This window comes from Carcharodon carcharias, chromosome 6 (assembly GCF_017639515.1).
Source record: "Carcharodon carcharias isolate sCarCar2 chromosome 6, sCarCar2.pri, whole genome shotgun sequence".
In the NCBI taxonomy this organism is placed as follows: domain Eukaryota; kingdom Metazoa; phylum Chordata; class Chondrichthyes; order Lamniformes; family Lamnidae; genus Carcharodon; species Carcharodon carcharias.
The window spans coordinates 7176695-7196170 of NC_054472.1; the positions used below are offsets into that span (position 1 = coordinate 7176695).

The window sequence follows — 19476 nt, forward strand, 5'->3', positions numbered from 1 at the left end:
GATAAGCCCAGCAATTACAGATGAATCAGTTTAGCTTCTGTGTTGGGGAAGCTTCTGGAGAAAATGATTTGGGGCAGAATTAGTAGTTATATGGAAAAATGTGCGTTGATTAGGAAGAGCCAGCATAGATTTCTAAAGGGAAAATCGTGTTTAACTAACTTGCTGGAGTTTTTGAAGAAGTAACAGAGAGGGTTGATGAGGGTAATGCTGTTGATGTGGTGTACATGGACTTTGAAAAGGCATTTGATACAGTGTCACACAACAGACTTGTGAGAAAAGTTATAGCTCATGAAATAAAAAGGGCAGTAGCAATGTGGATATAAAATTGGCCGAGTAATAGGAAACAGGGTAATGGTCAATGGATATGTTTTGGGCTGGAGGAAGGTTTGTAGTGGAGTTCCCCAGGGGTTGGTATTGGACCCTTGCTTTTCCTGATATATATTAATGGTCTAGATCTTGGTGTACAGGGGACAGTTTCAAGGTTTGCGGATGATACAAAACTTGGAAGCATTGTAATCTGTGAAGAGGACAGTATAGAACTTCGAAAGGACATAGACAATTTAGTGGAGTGGGCAGATAGGTGGCAGATGAAGTTCAATGAGGAGAAGTGTGAGGTGATTAATTTTGGTAGAAAGAACATGGAGAGAAAATATAAAACAAGGGGTACAATTCTTAAGGGTGTGCAGGAACAGAGAGACCTGGGTGTATATGTGCATAGATCATTGAAAGTGGCAGGATAGGTGGGGAGAGCAGTTAATAAAGCATACAGTATCCTGGGCTTTGTTAATAGGGGCATAGAGAACAAAGAGCAGGGAGATTACACTGAGCTTATATAAAATACTAGTCAGGCCTCAGCTGGAGTATTGTGTACAGTTCTGGGTGCCACACTATGGGAAGGATGTGATCGCAATGGAGACAGTGCAGAAGAGATTTACAAGAATGGTTCCAGGGAAGAGAAACTTGAGAGATGAAGATAGATTAGAGAGGTTAGGACTGTTCTCCTTGGAGAGGAGAACGCTAAGAGGAAATTTGATTAAGATGTTCAAAATCATGAGAGAGGGCTGGATAGAGTGGGTAGGGAGAAACTGTTCCAGTTCGTCGAGGGATCGAGAACGAGAGGGCACAGATTTAAAGTTAAAAACAAAAAAACTGCGGATGCAGTTCTGTCGAAGGGTCATGAGGACTCGAAACGTCAACTCTTTTCTTCTCCGCCGATGCTGCCAGACCTGCTGAGTTTTTCCAGGTAATTCTGTTTTTGTTTCAGATTTAAAGTGATTTGCAAAAATGTGATGTGACAAAAAACTTTTTCACACAGCAAGTGGTTCGGGTCCGGGATGCACTGCCTGGAAATGTGGTGGAGGCAGGTTCAATCGAGGCATTGAAGAGGGCAATAGATTATTATTTGAATAGAAACAATGTGTAATGATGCAGGGAAAAAGCAGCAGAATGGCTGTAAGTCATGCTGCTCATTTGGAGAGCTGGTGAAGATACGATGGGCCGAATGGCCTCCTCCTGTGCCACAACAATTCTGTGATTCTGAGATCCATCCATCAGTGGGAACAGGTTTAGCTATCCACTCTGTCCAGATCCCTCATGGTTTTGAACACCTCTATCAAATCACTTCTCAACCTTCTCTTCCCCAAAGAAAATAGTCCCAACTTCTCCAATCTAACCTCGGTAACTATTTACACTCCTCATCTCTGGAATGTTGTTATGAATCTTTCCTGCACCGTCCCTTAATGCCTTCATATCTTTCCTAAAGTGCGGTTTCCAGAACCAGGCACAATACTCCAGTTGAGACTGAACCAGCGTTTTGTACGAGTTCAACATAACCTCCTTGCTCTTGGTACTCTATGCCCCTGTTAATAAATCCTAGGATGCCGTATACTTCACTAATCGCTCTCTCGACCTGTCCGGCCACCTTCAATGCCTTATGTGCACCTTTATCAAATTTCCTCTTAGCGTTCTCCTCTCCAAGGAGAACAGTCCCAACCTCTCTAATCTATCTTCATCTCTCAAGTTTCTCATCCCTGGAACCATTCTTGTAAATCTCTTCTGCACTGTCTCCATTGCGATCACATCCTTCCCATAGTGTGGCACCCAGAACTGTACACAATACTCCAGCTGAGGCCTGACTAGTATTTTATATAAGCTCAGTGTAATCTCCCTGCTCTTTGTTCTCTATGCCCCTATTAACAAAGCCCAGGATACTGTATGCTTTATTAACTGCTCTCTCCACCTATCCTGCCACTTTCAATGATCTATGCACATATACACCCAGGTCCCTCTGCTCCTGCACCCTCTTTAGCACTTTACAATCTTTGTGCTGATTATCCAATGGTAACAGAGATAGGATTGTTAGAATCACATCAGTTTGAATGAATGCTTCTTCACTTTATACTATTTGCCATCCATGTGAAATGATCACATCACAATAGAATCTTCACTGCTCCAAATAAAACCATTTTTTGTTCAAAGGGCGTATTTTCCTTTGTTTGCAACATTGAGGGAATTTCAGTCTATTGAACAGCCTAAATAAGATTACTGGCAGGATTTGTTTTTATCTGTACAAAGGAAAACCTAATCTGTCACGACCAGCTGAGCAAGGAAGAAACTCCTTTGTGATTTTCTTCTAATACCTATAATCCACCACAGGCTCAGGTCCCAATCCCAATGGAAGACGAGGTCTATCTGTAACAGCAATAATTGGGTTTCCCGCCTGAAATTTTCCCAGCGTGAAAAAAAGACTTGTATTTATATAGTGCCTTTCATACCCTCGGGATGTTCCAAACTTTACAGTCAACGAAGCACTTTTGAAGGGTAGTTACTGTTAAAATGTAGGAAACATGGGTAGCCTGTTTGCACACAGCAAGCTCCCACAATCTGCCATCTAGTAATGTCCAGATGATCTGTTTTTTAGTGATGCTGGTAGAAGGATAAATGTTGGCCAGGACACCAGGGACAAGTCTCATGCTCTTCTTCAAAATAGTACCCCTAGGGAAAAAGGGATTTTTGTCTCCGCCCCACAAGAGAGCAGACAGGACCTTGATAGAGGACAACAGCATCTGTCTAGATTTTTATACACCTAAAGTCATGGAGATTTGAGCACTCAACCTTCTGATTCTGAGCCCACAGCTAACACTATATTGAAGGGTACTGATTGTGAAATTACAGTGTGTTCATCAAACAGAGGCAAGGCCTCGTCTTTCTTGACGCCCAGATTCAATGCTAAAGCCATCACGTGTGAAATGCATGTTCTTGGAGCAACTTGAATCCCAAATGGTGGCAGAAATAAAGTTTCAAATATGTAAGTGAAATAAAGAGGGTCTGCGCCCAAACCATTATTTTAATAAGAAACCCGTCGCAGAGGGAAAATCTGTCGGTGGGACGTTCATGGTGATGTATTGTCAGGGTAATTTCCGGTTGGAGTTGCTGAATGCTGTACAGAGTGTGTAAGACTTCTGAGCAATGTGCTTGGTTGATATTGTTAGAACAACTATACCAATCTCCGTGCTCCCCTTCCCAAACTACCAAAAAAAATTGCCACCCACCTAATGACGAAGGCAGAGTCCCTCTCAGCTTGGCCAGAGATGGTTAAGGGGCAATTTAGTAGAGGTGTTCAAAATGATGAAGGGTTTTGATAACAGGTAAGGAGAAACTGTTTTCATTGGCTCGTTTTACAGCTGACACAGGATGGGCCAAGTGGCCTCTTTCTGTGCTGTAAACTTTCTATGATTCTATGAATGGCAGGAGGGCCAGTAACTGGAGGACACACGACTAAGGTAATTGGCAGGAGAACCAGAGGGGGGAGATGAGGAGTCTTTTTTTTAAACTCAGCAAGTTGTTGTGCTCTGGAACGCGCTGCCTGAAAGGGCGGCAGAAGCAGATTCAATAATAATTTTCAAAAGGGGAATTGGATAAGTACTTGAAAAGGAGAAATTTTAAGGATTATAGAGGGGTTGTGGGATAATTGGATAGCTCTTTCAAAGAGCTAACACAGGCACAATGGGCTGAATAGTCTATTCCAATGCTGTAAGAATTCATGAAGTCCTGTCCATTTAACACCTAAACATCCTTTGGCAGGCTGTAGGGTAAGTATGCGTGATTTCCCATGCTTCTAAAGTCTCATTTTACTAGTGCTTCCCCACCACCTCCCACCACCCCTAAATTTTGGTTCCCTATTTTCTGTCATTGAAGACCTCCCGAAGATACAAAAGGGATCTTATGGGTGGTGACAGGCAGAAAAACACGTGAAGAAAATCAGGGTGATCATGTTAAACGATCTGGGGGAAAAAAAATCTTTTTGCTTTTGTTTCTCAAACTAGAAGAGAATTGTTGGGAGATATTTTACGAGTTTCATACCACGATCTGAAAACACAATTCACTGGTGCTTGCAGGGTTTAAGATGATGGAGATGTTTGGACTGATTGAGAAGGAGTATGCTTCTGTTGAAGGGGTGTCGCTGGAGTCTGGCTCATTCAATACTTTTCCTTGTTTTAGACTTCACAAAGATGCTCTTATATCGCAACCAACCAGGTACGTGTCATAACGGGAATTGAGATTTTGGAATGAAGCTTTCTGTATATAACTCATATGTTTGCTGATCAGGACATGAGCACTGTATCATTTACAATAACTGGGCTTCTTGGATTGTTCCTGCCTTATTCTAATGGTCAGGAAATCGGGCTGTGAAAGCACATGGAGAGATTAAACAAACTAGCAATGCATTCTGTGATTTTGTATTTAAGTATTGCTGAAAAAGAGACATGTCGAAGTTTTTTATCTTGCACTCATCAGGACACTTGCAAGAATACCAATATAAGGGAAAACAACAATTTATACTGTATGTGAAAAAAGTGCTGATTGGTTGGCAAGTGGACTCTGATTGGTAGAGGTCTTGTCATGAAGAATGCACCAGTGATGGTGGCTGACAGTTATCTGCCAACCATTGTTTGAAATTTGAACCAGGCAGCTTGACTTTCATTGGTCAAGGCATTGCCCTGAGGAATGAGTCAGCGAATGGCTGTCACTTATTTTGACTTGGCTGAAATAGGCACAATGTGTGTACATGTTCTTTCTGTCTGCAAAGAACGGGGCCCTGTGTATTAATATATGTAGCTTCCAGTACACGCAAATGTGCCACACTGAGCTCGACTGACAACCTTAAATTGGTTGTCAGTGTAATTCTTAGTACACTGAGGATTATTTTGTAAATGTTGTCCAATTGAGGAACCACATCTAATGTTGGACACTGTGTTTTGAGTTTTGCAAGCGCCGACTGGTTGGGTACGGCCTGTGCCCTGCCCGTTGCGAACAGCGGCTGGGACATGCTGTTTGATACAATCCACCAGCCTTTGGGACATATGGTCTACATACCCAGCATCACACTGGCACCGAAATTCATATACCACATTACTCATTTGTGTGATAGGCAGAACGTCTTTTTGGCTTGACAGCAGCATCCTGTTCGTGGGGAATACCACTCGTGTTGCTACTGCACAGTAGCAGCTTGAAACAGCTAGCTTCACCTGTTGCTCAAATTTTTGCGATATCTTGCCCTTCCATGAATTGTTAAATTTTGAACTGAGATTGATAGATTTTTGTTAACCAATGGTATTGAAAATATGGGGCAACAATATGGGGTAACAGTTAGGCTGCAGCTCTGCTATGATCTTGGTGAATGGCCGAACAAGCTTGAGGGGCTAAGTGTCATTTCAACGTTCCCACTGTTCCTATAAACAGAGTAATAGCAGAGTAGGCCAGCAATGTTTTAAAGAGCTGTGGTAAATCGGGATGCACCAATTGAATGATTGGATTTTAAAATCCTTGATTAGAGGGGGAAAGTCGAGAACTAGAATAGGAAATGATGATGGATTATCGATAGAACATAGAGGAGTCAAGGAAGACAAAAGTATGCAGGTTGTCCAACTGGATTTATAGTCATGTGGTTTCATATCTTGGAGGTGAAGTTACAGAGTATGTAGTATGGTACGTTACATTATACAACCTGGGGCTCTTTTCTCTAGAAAAGAGAAGGCTAAGGGGATGACCTGAAAGAAGTGTTTAAAAATTAAGTAGTTTAAGAGGGCAGATGTAGAGGAGATGTTTTTACTTTTAGAGGAGACCAAAAGTAAGAGTTATAAATATAAGAAAGTAACTAATAAAACAGAATTCAGGAGAAACCCCCTTCTTCACCCAGAGAGTGGTGAGAATGTGGAACTCATTATCACAGGGAATGGTTGAGGTGAGTAACGTATTTGTATTTAAGGGGAAGCTAGATAAGTACATGAGGGAGAAAGGAATAGAGGAATAGGCTGATGGGGTGAGATGAAGTAGATTGGGAGGAGGCTCCTGTGGACCATTAACACCAGCCTGGACCTGCTGGGCTGAATAGCCTGTTTCCTCAATTTAGAGTCTATGTAGTTAGTTGCATATGGATTAGTGCCGATCATAAAACTGAAATCTCAAATAATTGAAGATATCGCCTGTCTTTTAAACTTGTGTTGAAATATCATCCTTCACAAACAAGGTTTGTGTGGAGATAATGTTGGGGACCATATTTCCAAGGAATACAAAGGTTGCCGTTACCCGGGTTAACCAAGGCAAAACTGTGGTGGGGCTAGCAAGTGAAGACTCCGGGGATGACGTTAAAGCGAAGGACGTTATTGAGTTCTATTAACTGCACTGTATGTTCATCAGGAATGTCCATCCTGACGGACTGCCTTCTGATTACACCATCACCTTCCTGTTCCGCCTGTTGCCTGACACTCCGCAAGAGCCCTTCGCCCTCTGGGAGATTCTAAACAAGCAGAATGAGCCTCTGGTTGGAGTCATCTTGGACAGTAAGTGTTTTACGTCCATTCACTTCTATGTCGTGTGGAACAATACCAAGTTGAAGTTGGTCTCAAACCTTCAACCTTAGAGATCATTGAGGAAGGTGAACTAGAGATCAAGTGTACACTGTTCGTACTAAATTCATCTTGTGTAAAGAAAAAACTTGCTTTCCTATAGCACCTTTCACAGCCTCTGAGTGTCCCAAAGCGCTTTGCAGACAATGAAATGTAGTCACTGTTGTAATGTAGGAAATATGGCAGCCAAACTCCCACGATCAGCAATGTGATAAATAACCAGGTAATCTGTTTTAGGGATGTCAAATGAATGGCCAGGGAGACATACCATGTTCTTTTTTGAAAGAGTGTCTATGCACCCTTTGGAGAAGGATGATTTAAAGCTTCATCTGAAAGCGGCACCCCTGACAGTGCGGTACTCCCTCAGTACTGCACTAGAGTGTCAGCCTGGATTCTGTGCTTATCCCTCTGGGGAGGAATTATAAATTGTCAATCTTTTGACTCAGAGGTGACAGTTCAACCACTGAGCTACGATTGACATCTTACATTCCAAAGCAACACAAGGAAGGAATACTGGTCGTCCTAATGGCTGGATCACGCTGGTTAAACAATTTAAAATGTTTGGGTGTCTATTGGGCAAATGTTCAGTAAATTCTAGTCACATTTATCTTCAACCTTGTTTGACTGCGAAGGTTTTCTGTGAAGTATTGCAGCCTGAACAAATCCTTCAATATCTTAGAGTCATAGACTTATTACTGCACAGAAGGAGGCTATTCAGCCCATCGAGCCCATGCCAGTTCTGTGTAGACATACCCAGCCAGTCCCATTCCCCTGCCCCATCCCTGTATTTCTGCAGGTTTGTTTCCTTCAAGTGCCCTTCCAATTTCCTTTTGAATTCAATGATCATCTCTGCTTCTATCGTCCTCATAAACATCAAGTTCTAGACCATTATCACTCACTGTATAAAAATAATAAGTTCTTTCTCACATCCCCCTTGTATCACTTGCCCCAAACCTTAAATCTGGGTCCCCTAGTCCTTCTATCATCAGCTAATAGGAACAGCTTTTCTTTGTCTGCCTACTGTTAACCTGTCATAATCTTATACACCTCTATCAAATCATCCCTCAATCTCCTTGCAGCTTAAATCCCCCTGTTCCTGGAGCCATCCTGGTAAATCTTCTCTGCACCCTCTCAATGACCCTCACATTGGCCTGGATTTTCATCTACGAGGTGGGTACGGGGAGTTGGGAAAGTTCCTGGCTCAGCCCCGTGCCTCGAGAGAAAGTTCCTGTAAAGGGAGGATCTTCATTGTTCAGGAGGGTGGGTGTGGGCTGGAGCTGGGCCAGCTGACCCAGGATGAAGAGCGCAGGCAGCTGTCGGGGTGGGGGGGGGGGTGGGGGTTGGTGGGGTTGTTGGTTAAAAGGCCCTCCTTGGTGCCATGGGACTTTGTCCCAGCTATTTTAAGAAAAAAACTAAGGCCCTCCATTCCCTTACCCCCTCACACCCTCTTCGCCCTCCAACCACTCCCCCCACACCTCATCCATGCCACCTCATACCCCCACACCCACCCCAATGTCCCCTCATGCACCCTATGCAAAGCTCTGACCTTCCACCCACCCCCCTGTGGCCCTTCATGCCCCCTATGCCAAGTTCTGCCCTCCCACCCACTGGACATTTTCTAGAGTCAATGAACCCTAAAGTGTAAAGTGGAATGTGTAAAAAAAAACCCTTGAAAAGAAGTCATTCATTGAGAACTTTCTGCTATGTTTGAAAAAAGTAACAGGAGTGTCAACCATCCAGGTGTTTTGAAATTTCAGAAACCACAAACTACAAACCCTTGAAATCACTTAATTTGTGTAAACAAACATTGTGAAATTGACTGCAGAGATGAGAGAGCCTGAGCTCTGGGGTGGAGGTGTCTTAGTGCTCTAGTAGCTGTCTGGGCTCTCAGCCAAGCAGACATAATGAGGGGGCTTGACAGGGACCTTTTGAACTTACCGTTGAAAAGGTCCCCCCATGCACACTAGAGTTCACAACTCCCTAAGGGCCGTGAACCACGACTCTTTAAAAACCTGGTTCGACCCTGTGAAAATTGCGGAGGAGTAGGACATGCCGATCTCTGCAATGGAGCCTGGCAGGTTGGGAGTGCCGATGTGGGTTTCTGACAAGAATCAGCCCGCACCCTTTAAAGGCGCTCCCAAAAGTTGCACAACCCCGCAATCCGGGTCCGGAATCCCGGAATTGCGACCTGCCCTCCATTTTAAAGGGCTCCCGAGTCAACCCGACTGGGTTGACCAGATGAGGTGACCAGATGCAGTTTTCTGCCTGGAGCCTAACCAGAGTTTTATAGAGGTTCAGCATAGTTTCTCTGCTTTTGTATTCAATGCCTCCGTTTTATCAATTTTAATCTTTTTTTTTATTTTGCTCTGTTTAGATGGTGGGAAAACCCTCACTTATTTTAACTATGATTACAAGAATGAATTTCAAACTGTCACTTTTGAGGATCCAGGCGTTAAGAAGATTTTCTTTGGGAGTTTTCATAAGGTCAGATAATATAAATTACTAAAGAAACCATCCTTTAACTGTCTCTGTGTCTGTTCATTATTTGATCATAGATTACTGTCTTTGCATCACTTGTGTTCCAGCAGGTAAATTTAGGGAACTTCCCCAATTCTTTTAGTTTATTTTGCTACCATTTGGCGTTCTGTTCCATTTCACAAGTTGAAGAATAATTTTCATTTAACCCGAGGTACAGTGACATGTAATAAATACATATAGTGAGATCAGTTATGCAATACTTGGAGAATAACGTCATGCTAAATGTGAAACATGCTGTACATTTTGTGTGATTCAATGTAATTCTGATGGTGAGGTTAAACTTTGTGGGGATGTTACACAAACTAGGCTCTGAAGAAGAGTCATACGGAGTCGAAATGTTTCTCTCTCCATAGATGTTGCCAGACCTGCTGAGTTTATCCAGCCTTTTCTGTTTTTTATTATGGAAACTAGGGTTGTATTCTCTGGAATTTAGAAGGTTAAGAGGTGATTTGATCAAAGTTTTCAAGATCCTAAGGAGGGCTGATAGAGAGAAACTATTTCTGCGGGCAGGGGAGTCTAGGATTAGGAGACGTAGTCGAAAAGTTAAAGCCAGACCTTCCAGCAGTGGAATTAGGAACAAAAACAGAAACAGAAATTCCTGGAAAAACTCAGCAGGTCTGGCAGCATTAGTGGAGGAGAGCACAGTTGACGTTTCATGTCCTCATGACCCCTCGACAGAACTAGATGCTGCCAGACCTGCTGAGTTTTTCCAGGTATTTCTGTTTCTGTTTTTGTTTTGGATTTCCAGCATCCGTAGTTTTTTGCTTTTATCTCTGTGGAATTAGGAAACTCTTCTACACACAGAGGGTGGTAAAAGTTTGGAACGCTCGTCCGTAAACAGCAATTGATGCTAGATGGTTGGCTAAATTTAAATCTAAAATAGATTTTTGTTAACCAAAAGTATTAAGGGATATGGGGCTAAGGCGGGTATGCAGAGTTAGATCACATGATCTCATTGAATTGGGGAGCAGGCTGGAGGGACTGAATAACCTCCTCCTGTTCTTATGCTCCTGTTTTTTTGCTGTATATTCCTATGAAATGTTACTACATATTCTTTTCCAACAGGTGCACGTGGTTATCACTAAGACCAACGCAAAGCTGATTGTTGACTGCAAACAAGTAGGCGAGAAGGACATCAATGCAGCAGGAAACATTACCACCAATGGGGTTGAGGTGTTGGGCCGAATGGTGCGGTCAAGGGGCCCAAGGGATAATTCTGCACCAGTGAGTGACTCAGCTCCTTCTTCATCACTGCCAGCTTAAAACCATAGGCCCCACTATCATTACGGAGCATGCATAGAATGACAAATTGCACTTATATTGCAAAAGGTCCCAAGGTGCATTACCAACAAAATCCGACACTGAGCCAAGATAGGAGATATTAGGGCTGGTGACCAGAAGCTTGGTCAGAGAGGTAGGTTTTAAGGAGCGTCTTAAAGAAGATGAGAGGTGCAGAGGTGTATGGAGGGAATTCCAGAGCTAGGCAGCTGGAGATATGGTTGCCAATGGTGGGGATGGGCAAGGGGCCAGAATTAGCTGAGTCCAGATATATCTCAGAGGAAAGAAAGCTGCACTGACCAACTATCATGTTCTGGGATTTCTCAGGCTGCTGTGGGGTGGTGTAATATAGGCTTTAAAAAATTGCTCTTATCAAATTAAACTTAACCCTTGAGAGGTTAAATTCACAAGATGGAAGATTTGACAGGTGCAAACTTGGGTGTTTGAACCATGGTGCTTTAGACCGTACAAGTTAGTTTGGACAATTCAGTGATGGTTCACGCCTACTCTGGATTGGGTGGCTCTGCTGATTTGAGCTCAGAGAAACAGCAGTTGTCAGGGTGACCCTGGTGAAAAGCTGTGCCCTTGGGCAACAGTAAACAAAAAGGGTAAAAAAAGTCCCATGTTCGGGGTCAGTCAGGTCAAACTCAGGCTTCAGGAAAGAAGCTGTTTGCCTGGGCTGGGAATTAAGGAACGTCCAGGTCGGGTTTTCTCAGTAGCGTCGGATTCAAAAAGCAGCAAAATAAAACATGAATGTTCTCTCCGCTACTTGCGAGGCTGTAGCATGTTTCTGTTTGTTTTGTGCTGTTGTGGGAAGCTTTGTGAAGAAAGAAGGAACTTGCAATTATATAGCACCTTTCAGGGCCTCAGGATGTCCCAAAACGTTACAGCCAATGAAGTACTTTCAAAATGTCCCTGTAGGGAATGTCACAGCCAGGTCGCACACAGCAAGATCCCATAAATATTGGCTAGGGCACCAGGGAGAGCTCCCCTGCTCTCCTTCCAATAGTGATATGGGATCTTTTACATCCACCCAAGAGGGCCTTGGTTTAACATACCTGAAAGACAGCACCTCCAACACTGCAGCACTCCCTCGGTACTGCATTGGAGTGTCAGGCTACCTTTTGCTCTCAAATCTCTGGGCTGGAGCTTAAGTGAGGTGAGAGAGTTAGGCCCAGCGAGGCTGAAGCTTAAATAGTTTGGAATTATGACATTTGCTTAGCAACATGTCAACATCGTTAATGCTTCAAAATGAGGCTGATGTCTGCTAGACTTTATGATTTGCAGCCAGTAACATCAGGGTGTCCCACTCCCAGCCAAAAATTTAAAGGAGGCTTTGGCATTGGCCTGAACCTGTAAGGGAGCCTTGGGGGGTGGGGGGGTTGGTGGTTGGTAGAGGGCTGCTGCTGCCAGAGCTGTAAGAGCAGGGGGTGGGGGGAGGGGAGGCAGCGGGGGTTGGGTGTGTGGGGGGTTGGTGGGGGGAGCTGAAGAGCAGTGGGGGAGGTGGAGTTGCTGTTCCAGTCCCGGGCTGCCGCTGGGAGAGGCCATGGTGTACGTGCATAGGTGCGTTTTGAAAAAGTGCAAACCCCCTGATGTGGAATCTGGGGCAACCCGGGATGGAGGACACATGGTGCAAATATGGAACAATCATGTATTTCACGGGACAGGTGGTCACCCTGTGTTACATGTATTCTGCAAATCAAACTAGCTTTTTGCTTTGGCCATGAGTTCAGCTTATCAGTGTGGTGACCTTTACACTTATCAATAGATTGGAAAGGGGCAGGTTGAGGGGACAGATAATTATCTCAAGTGATAAGCAAGACACACTGTTACATCCCAGCTACCTTAACATAGAATCATAGAATGGTTACAGAACAGAAGGAGGCCATTCAGCCCATTGTGTCTGTGCTGCCTCTCTGCAAGAGCCACTCAGCTAATCCCACTCCCCTGTCCTTTCCCCACAGCGCTCAAATCTTTTCTCTTCGGATGGTTGCGTCCAATTGCATTTTTAAATCTGCCTCCACCACATTTTCAGGTAGTGCAGCCCAGACCCTATCCACTGGCCGAGCTGTGTGAATTAACTCTGGAACATAAGAAGTTTGAGGTCTGTTTATGGGAGTGACCTGTGCTGCTCAAACTGTGAGAATATCTAAGGCAGTTGCAAAATTTGTTAACATTAACCTTCACCTTTAGTTTATGACTTCAATTGTAACTAAAGCCCAGACAGACTTTAAAACCAACCATATACTAAATGAAATGCTCATTTGGTATTAACAGGAGATTGTGGCTTTGTCACAATCTTTTACATGTGTAAATCACCTTTATTGCAAGCTCCTCAAGTTACAATGAAATCATTTAGTGATCTGGGCATCATTTCTTGTTTGAATTCTTTGTGGTTTATGCTGAAACAAACATTTGGAGAGAGAGATTTTCCAGCTGGTATATTTGATGTCTTCTAAAGAGTTATTTCCTTTACTGTAGCGATTGAGACAGAAAGAATTTATTTTAATTAAGGTGTAGTGCATTGGATTTGCAAAGGAGAGAATACTTAAGGGCTGTTTTATTATAAATAGTGATTAAAGAATAAGTGACTGTTTTATTGAAGTGCACACTGGGACAATTAAGGAATTATAGCTTGTCTGTCAATGCCCTCAGGTCCTTTAACAGCTCTCTGTGACAAAATAACAACTTCCATTGATAAAGCGCAGTTAACATAGTAAAGTGCTTTACAACAACGTTATCAATAATGATTCTTGATGCTGAGTTACATAAGACTGGTGGCCAAAAGCTTGGTGAAAGAGTGGGGATGTAAGGATCATCTTTAGGGAAGAGACAGGTGGAGAGGTTTCGGGAGGGAATTCCAGAGTTTAGGGCCCCCAGGCAGCTGAAGGTACGGACATTAATGGTGAAGTGATTAAAACTGGGGATGTGCCAAGAGGCCACAAGTGGAGGAGCACAGAGATCTCAAATACTTGTAGTTCTAGAGGACGTAGAGAGGAGCCGTGTAAGGATTTGAACAAAATGGACGAGGCTTTTAAAGTCTAAGGTGTTGTTCAGCTAAGATTAAGTGTAGGTCAGTGAGCGCAGGGGTGATGGGTGAAGGGGACTTGGAGTGAATTGAGATACAGCAGCAGAGTTTTGGTGGACTGGAGATGGGAGACTGGCCAGGAGTGTGTTGGAATCATCAATTCTAAAGCTAACAAACACAAGGTTCCAGCAGCAGATGAGCTGAGGCAGGGATGGAGTCAGGTGAAGTTATGGAGGTGGACATCGCCGATCTTTGCGGTGAAGCGGACATGTGGTCGCAAGTTCACCTCGGGTGAGGCACAACACTAAGGTTGCAAAAGGTCTGGCTCAGTTTCAGACTGTATGGAAATGCAAGTATGGAAATAGTGACCAGGGAGCATATGTTGTATATAACAGAGCAAGGATGTAAACATCTGTTCCAGTCCAGTTTCTGTAAGTATACCTTGTGCTGTGCCACAAATAGGAAACGTTATAAGATACCAATCTTGGCTCAGGGGGGTAACACTCTCACCTCTAGGCCACAAGGTTGTGGGTTCAAGACCCACTCCAGAGATTTGAGTAGATAACAGGCTGACTGAGAGTGCAGTGCTGAGGGAGTGTAGTGCTGTTGGAGGTGCCAGCTTTCAGATGATGCATTAAACCAAGGTCCTGACCAATATTTATCCCTCAACCAACAGAATTAAAGCAGGTTAGCTGACTGTTTAACTCAGTGCAGGTTGTGGGATCTTGCTGTGTGCAAAATAGCGGCTGCATTTCCCTGCAGTACAGCAGCAACTACACTCAAAAGTGCTTCAGTGACTGTGAAGTGTTTTGGAAAGGCTATATATAGTGCAAGTTCCTGCTTTGTTCAGTGGTATACTATATGACTTTATATATAAATCCTTTAGAATTCTGAAATACATGGAAATTGTTTTGCTATAGTCAATCTGTAGATTTAATCTCCTTTACATTATTTCTCACTGACTGTTACACATCCCATTTAGATCTTCTTATTCTAATTCTGAAGCTAATTTATAGGAATGGACTTTCAAGCTCTACTCTGACAGAAACTAGTACCTGGTGCCCTCCGACAGTAACCAAACTTGAGGTAGCCATCCACACAAGCTACAAAGACCATTTGTTTCCAAGACAGTGCATCAACAATCCCTCTCCCCAAGGACAATCCCACAATGGAACAAGCTGCCAAAGGAAATAGTCACGGCCCCATCACTGGAAATCTTCCAGACCCATCTTTAGATTATTTCCATTTAGAAGTTTACATTATCAGGACTACTATCTCAGCAGGTCATGCCTGGTTTAGCTATATTGTTGTTGGCAGAAAGGGGTTATCAGCCTGTGATGTCGACACAACTAAAACAGAAACAAAAGTTAATTTGGTGATGTGATCATAAGCATTAATATGTTGATGGGCTACACCATCAAACATGAAGTGACTTTAGAGCAACTTGATCTTTTAATTCACTGTTCATTGAACTAAAGCAGGAAACCTTGCAGATGTCCCAATCTGTTGAGTTAGCTCCAGGATCATGTGTTTTAGCTAGGACCATTACTTGGGTCAAGCCACAACTGACAGCGTGGGCTCAGTCCAGGGGTTGTTGACTTTAAACTAGGATTGAGTGGAGTGTTGTGTTAAAACTCCAGAATCTGAACATTTACCAGAGATGACGCTTTGTGTGACATCTTAATACTGGAGAGGGGAAGCTGATGTGATTGCATTTCATGTTTGCAAGGTAACATTGCCAGAAGTATTTCCTCGCTTTGCGTTGGGGTTTCAGTCAAGCCTTGTGTAAAGGATGAGAGATCTTTGTTTCATGTCTCTGTAAAATGACTCCTCCGGCATCGGAGGGGGCCATTGAATTTCCTACTGGCAGAACTGACTGAACAAAACTGGGCCAATCAGCTTCAATGCGTGTATGCAGACTGTGTCACGCCTTCAGATTTTGGAGGTTTGGCCCTCTATTAAAGCACCACCCCCCCACCCGCCGACAGGATTATATTGTCAAATGCCAAAACAGCGATAACAAACAACTTGCACATGTTGCTATTTTCAACAGCATGGAGAGATGGGAGACTTCATGAACATATTTAAAGTGGGATCACACAGTACAATTGGGAACCTGATTTAAAATTCACTGTTGCTTCATGTGCTTCCCAGGATTCAGGAAACCCAACAGTGAGGGATAGGGTGCGGAGGGTTGGGAGGGGGGTGCAGTGGTTTCAGAAGTAACAGCCTTTTCCAGCGCTGCTTGAAGGCCAGGAGGAGTAAGAGTGCGCCCCTCCACAGGCCATTTGAGGAAGTCTTATTAAATGTGCTTGATCTTTCACAAAGATTTAACTTTCAGTATTTTATTTCAATTCTAGTTCCAACTGCAAGGATTTGATATTTCCTGTTCCACTTCCCATGCAAACAGGGACAAGTGTTGCGAACTTCCTGCTCTGGTGAGTATGGGATAAAATGAAATAAAACATTTTTAAGACAGAGGGAAATAGATTCTTGATAAGTAAGAGGGTGAAAGGTTATAGGGATATGTGGGAATGTGGGGAAATCAGATCAGTCGTGATCTTATTGAATGGTGGAGCAGACTTGAGGGGCCAAATGGCCTACTCCTGCTCCTAATTCATGGCCAGGGTTCTATGGCCCCGTCGTGGTGTCTCTCCCCCCAGCGGATGCGGCGAGATATTTAAATGTCCATTCAGTTCAATCCTGGCCCCATATGTTCGTATACGAGTTTCTATACAGGTACTATCCCTGCGTTTGTATAATTTATAATTTTGGAGGCACGGACATGATTCTGAGCATGTGTGGGTTAATGACAGTTTACCCAGGAATTGCGAATTCTGCAACTGATTCAGAATATTCCATTGTAATTATTTTTTCAACCCTTCAACAATCAATGAAAGGCTGCAGAAAAGACAAAGAATAACAATCTGGCTAATGAGCACAAATGAACTTTAATAACATCCCTTGGGTGTTTGACGATCATTTGGGCTGAGTGGATCAGGTAGTGGGCAAATCACACATCTGTAACGGACTCTGGCTGACTTGTCTAACCATTTAAGTGAATTGCTGGATTCCGTTTCCGCTTTGCAACCTTTCTGAACCTAACTTCCCTCCATTCAGGCCAAGCACACAACAGGAGGAGGCATCTAGGCTGATAGACCCATCTTTAGTTTCTTTACTTGTCCTACTTTCATCTCCTTTTGCCTTGCACCATTATCCCATTCGTCATTTAATCTCTCCTGCCTTCCCCTATCACCTTCCCTAGTTTTCTTCCCCTGTCTTTGTACTTGCTTAAAACCGGTTACATCGCTAACTGTTTCCATGTCTGATGAAAGGTCATTGACCTGATACACTAACTCTTGTTTCTCCCTCTACAGATGCTGCCACACCTAGAGTGTTTCTAGCATTTTTGGGTTTTATTTCAGACGTCCAGCATTCACAGTAAATTGCTTTAGTAATGTTTCCAGTTGATAGCCTTTCATCAGAACTCAGATCTGTGGCAATACCCTCCTTAAAGCTCAATATGTTTCCTATGGTGTGAAGCCCAACACTGCACTCAGTATAACTGTGGTCTTACATTCGTATAACATCACCTCTTAGCTTCTAGATTGGAGATTTACAGCTTGATTGTTCAATCTGCGGTAGAATTATGAAAGTTTCCATGTGCCGAATTATAAAAACCGACTGTCCGCTATTTTCACTCATTCAGAAGCTGAATGATGCTGGAGTTAAGAAGCCTCCAAGGGTTTTCTTTTGCAAGTGTGTGGTCTAAGCAGGCTCCAGCTGTGAATTCCCGTTCACCCCTCATTTCACAAGCAGCGTCCAAGTTGAATGACCACTGCAGTCAGTTTACTAAACGGGTTGTGTCACTAACAGCTGGTGGGATGGGACGGGACCAACCACCTGCATTTGGAAATTCAATCCCAAATTATTAAAGCACCAAAGATTATTGGATGAGCTCACGTTTATGGAGTGTGCAAGGTGAGAGGCCAGCCGGGAGAGCATTGGAATTGTTGAGTCTGAGTAAACATGTCAGGAAACCAATGGCAATGACTATCTCCCTCACAGGGAGTGGTCTCTATGTAAATAAGGAAGGCCTTAGGGCTTTTTGTATTCTTTTATGGGATGTGGGCATCGCTGGCTGGGCCAGCATTTATTGCCCATCCCTAACTGCCCTTGAGCTGCCTTCTTGAAGTCCATGTGGTGTAGGTACACCCGCAGTGCTGTTAGGGAGTTCCAGGATTTTGATCCAGCGATAGTGAAGGAACGGCCGATATAGTTCCAAGTCAGGATGATGAGTGGCTTGGAAGGGAACTTCCAGGTGGTGGTGTTCCCATCTATCTGCTGCCCTTGTCCTTCTAGATGGTAGTGGTTGTGGGTTTGGAAGGTTGAAGGAGTCTTGGTGAGTTTCTGCAGTGCATCTTGTAGATGGTACACACTGCTGCTACTGTGTGTTGGTGGTGGAGGGAGTGAATGTTTGTGGATGGGGTGCCAATCAAGCGGGCTGCTTTGTCCTGGACAGTGTCAAACTTCTTCAGTGTTGTTGGAGCTGCACTCATCCAGGCAAGTGGGGAGTATTCCATCACACTCCTGACCTGTGCCTTGTAGATGGTGGACAGGCTTTGGGGAGTCAGGAGGTGAGTTACTCGCTGCAGGATTCCCAGCCTCTGACCTGCTCTTGTAGCCACAGTATTTATATGGCTAGTCCAGTTTTTTCTGGTTTACTCACAGAGAAAGCCATACCAGCTGTTAGCTTTTCCCCTTGCTAGCAGGTATGCAGTGATACTGGTACCAAACTCTTGCAGCCATCTTTGACCATTCATGTTGCTCTGGGATACACTATGTGCAGCTGTCATCCCGTTGGCACAGTGAGCAGTGAGTGTTTTCTGACCGGCACAGACCTAGCCATGATTTGTGGGGCTAATGGGGAAAAGAGCAGGGGATTGGGACAAATTGAATAGCTCTTTCAAGGAGCTGGCACAGGCATAATTCTTTCATGGAATGTGGGCATCACTGGTTAGGCCAGCATTTATTGCCCATCCCTAATTGTCCTTGAACTGAATGGCTTGTTAGGCTAGGCCATTTCAGTTTAGTAAAGAGCCAACCACATTGCTGTGGGCCTGGAGTCACATCTAGGCCAGCCCAGGTAAGGATAGCAGATTTATAGATGGGTTTTTACAACAATCAACAGTAGTAACCATGATCACCATTACTGAGGCTAGGTTTTAATTCTAGAATGTTATTAATTAATTGAATTTAAGTTCCACCAGCTGCTGTGGTGGGATTTGAACCCGTGTACCCAGAGCAATTGCTGGGTCTCTTGTTTAGGAGCCCAGTGACATTATCACAATGCCACCGTCTCCCCATAGCCTCTTTCTGTGCAGTAAGGCTCTATGAATAGCTCGTATGCAAGATTAACCAAGTGCCCTGGTCTTCAAGTTGTGTTTATGATATTTGAACACTTGTGAATTCCTGGATGCTTTGTTGTCAATGTTGATCCAAGTGCTGAACTTCATTGTAAATGAGATGTGTTGAGCGCAGCCGACGTTCCTAACACAACACTAAATTAATTTAGCCTGGGGTGGCTCCTTCCGTGTAACGCAGCATTAACACAAAGCTGACACAGCAACAGATTTATAACAAAAGCAACGGCCAAGGAGGGGAACACATTGTGGCCAGATTCAACAGTCCTGTATAAATAATGTATGAGACTCATGCAGATCA

General features: G+C 43.8%; 1 protein-coding gene across 8 annotated transcripts in view; it reads left to right on the forward strand.

Annotated features, from left to right (window-relative positions):
* col14a1a (collagen, type XIV, alpha 1a) overlaps nucleotides 1-19476 on the forward strand; it is a 220022-nt gene that overhangs the window by 154922 nt on the left and 45624 nt on the right. For all 8 annotated transcript variants that reach the window (XM_041190009.1, XM_041190011.1, XM_041190012.1 and 5 more), the window contains 5 exons: nucleotides 4398-4536; nucleotides 6700-6842; nucleotides 9283-9392; nucleotides 10512-10670; nucleotides 16113-16190. In XM_041190009.1, coding sequence (XP_041045943.1) covers nucleotides 4398-4536; nucleotides 6700-6842; nucleotides 9283-9392; nucleotides 10512-10670; nucleotides 16113-16190 — 629 coding nt within the window. The remainder of the gene's footprint in view (nucleotides 1-4397; nucleotides 4537-6699; nucleotides 6843-9282; nucleotides 9393-10511; nucleotides 10671-16112; nucleotides 16191-19476) is intronic.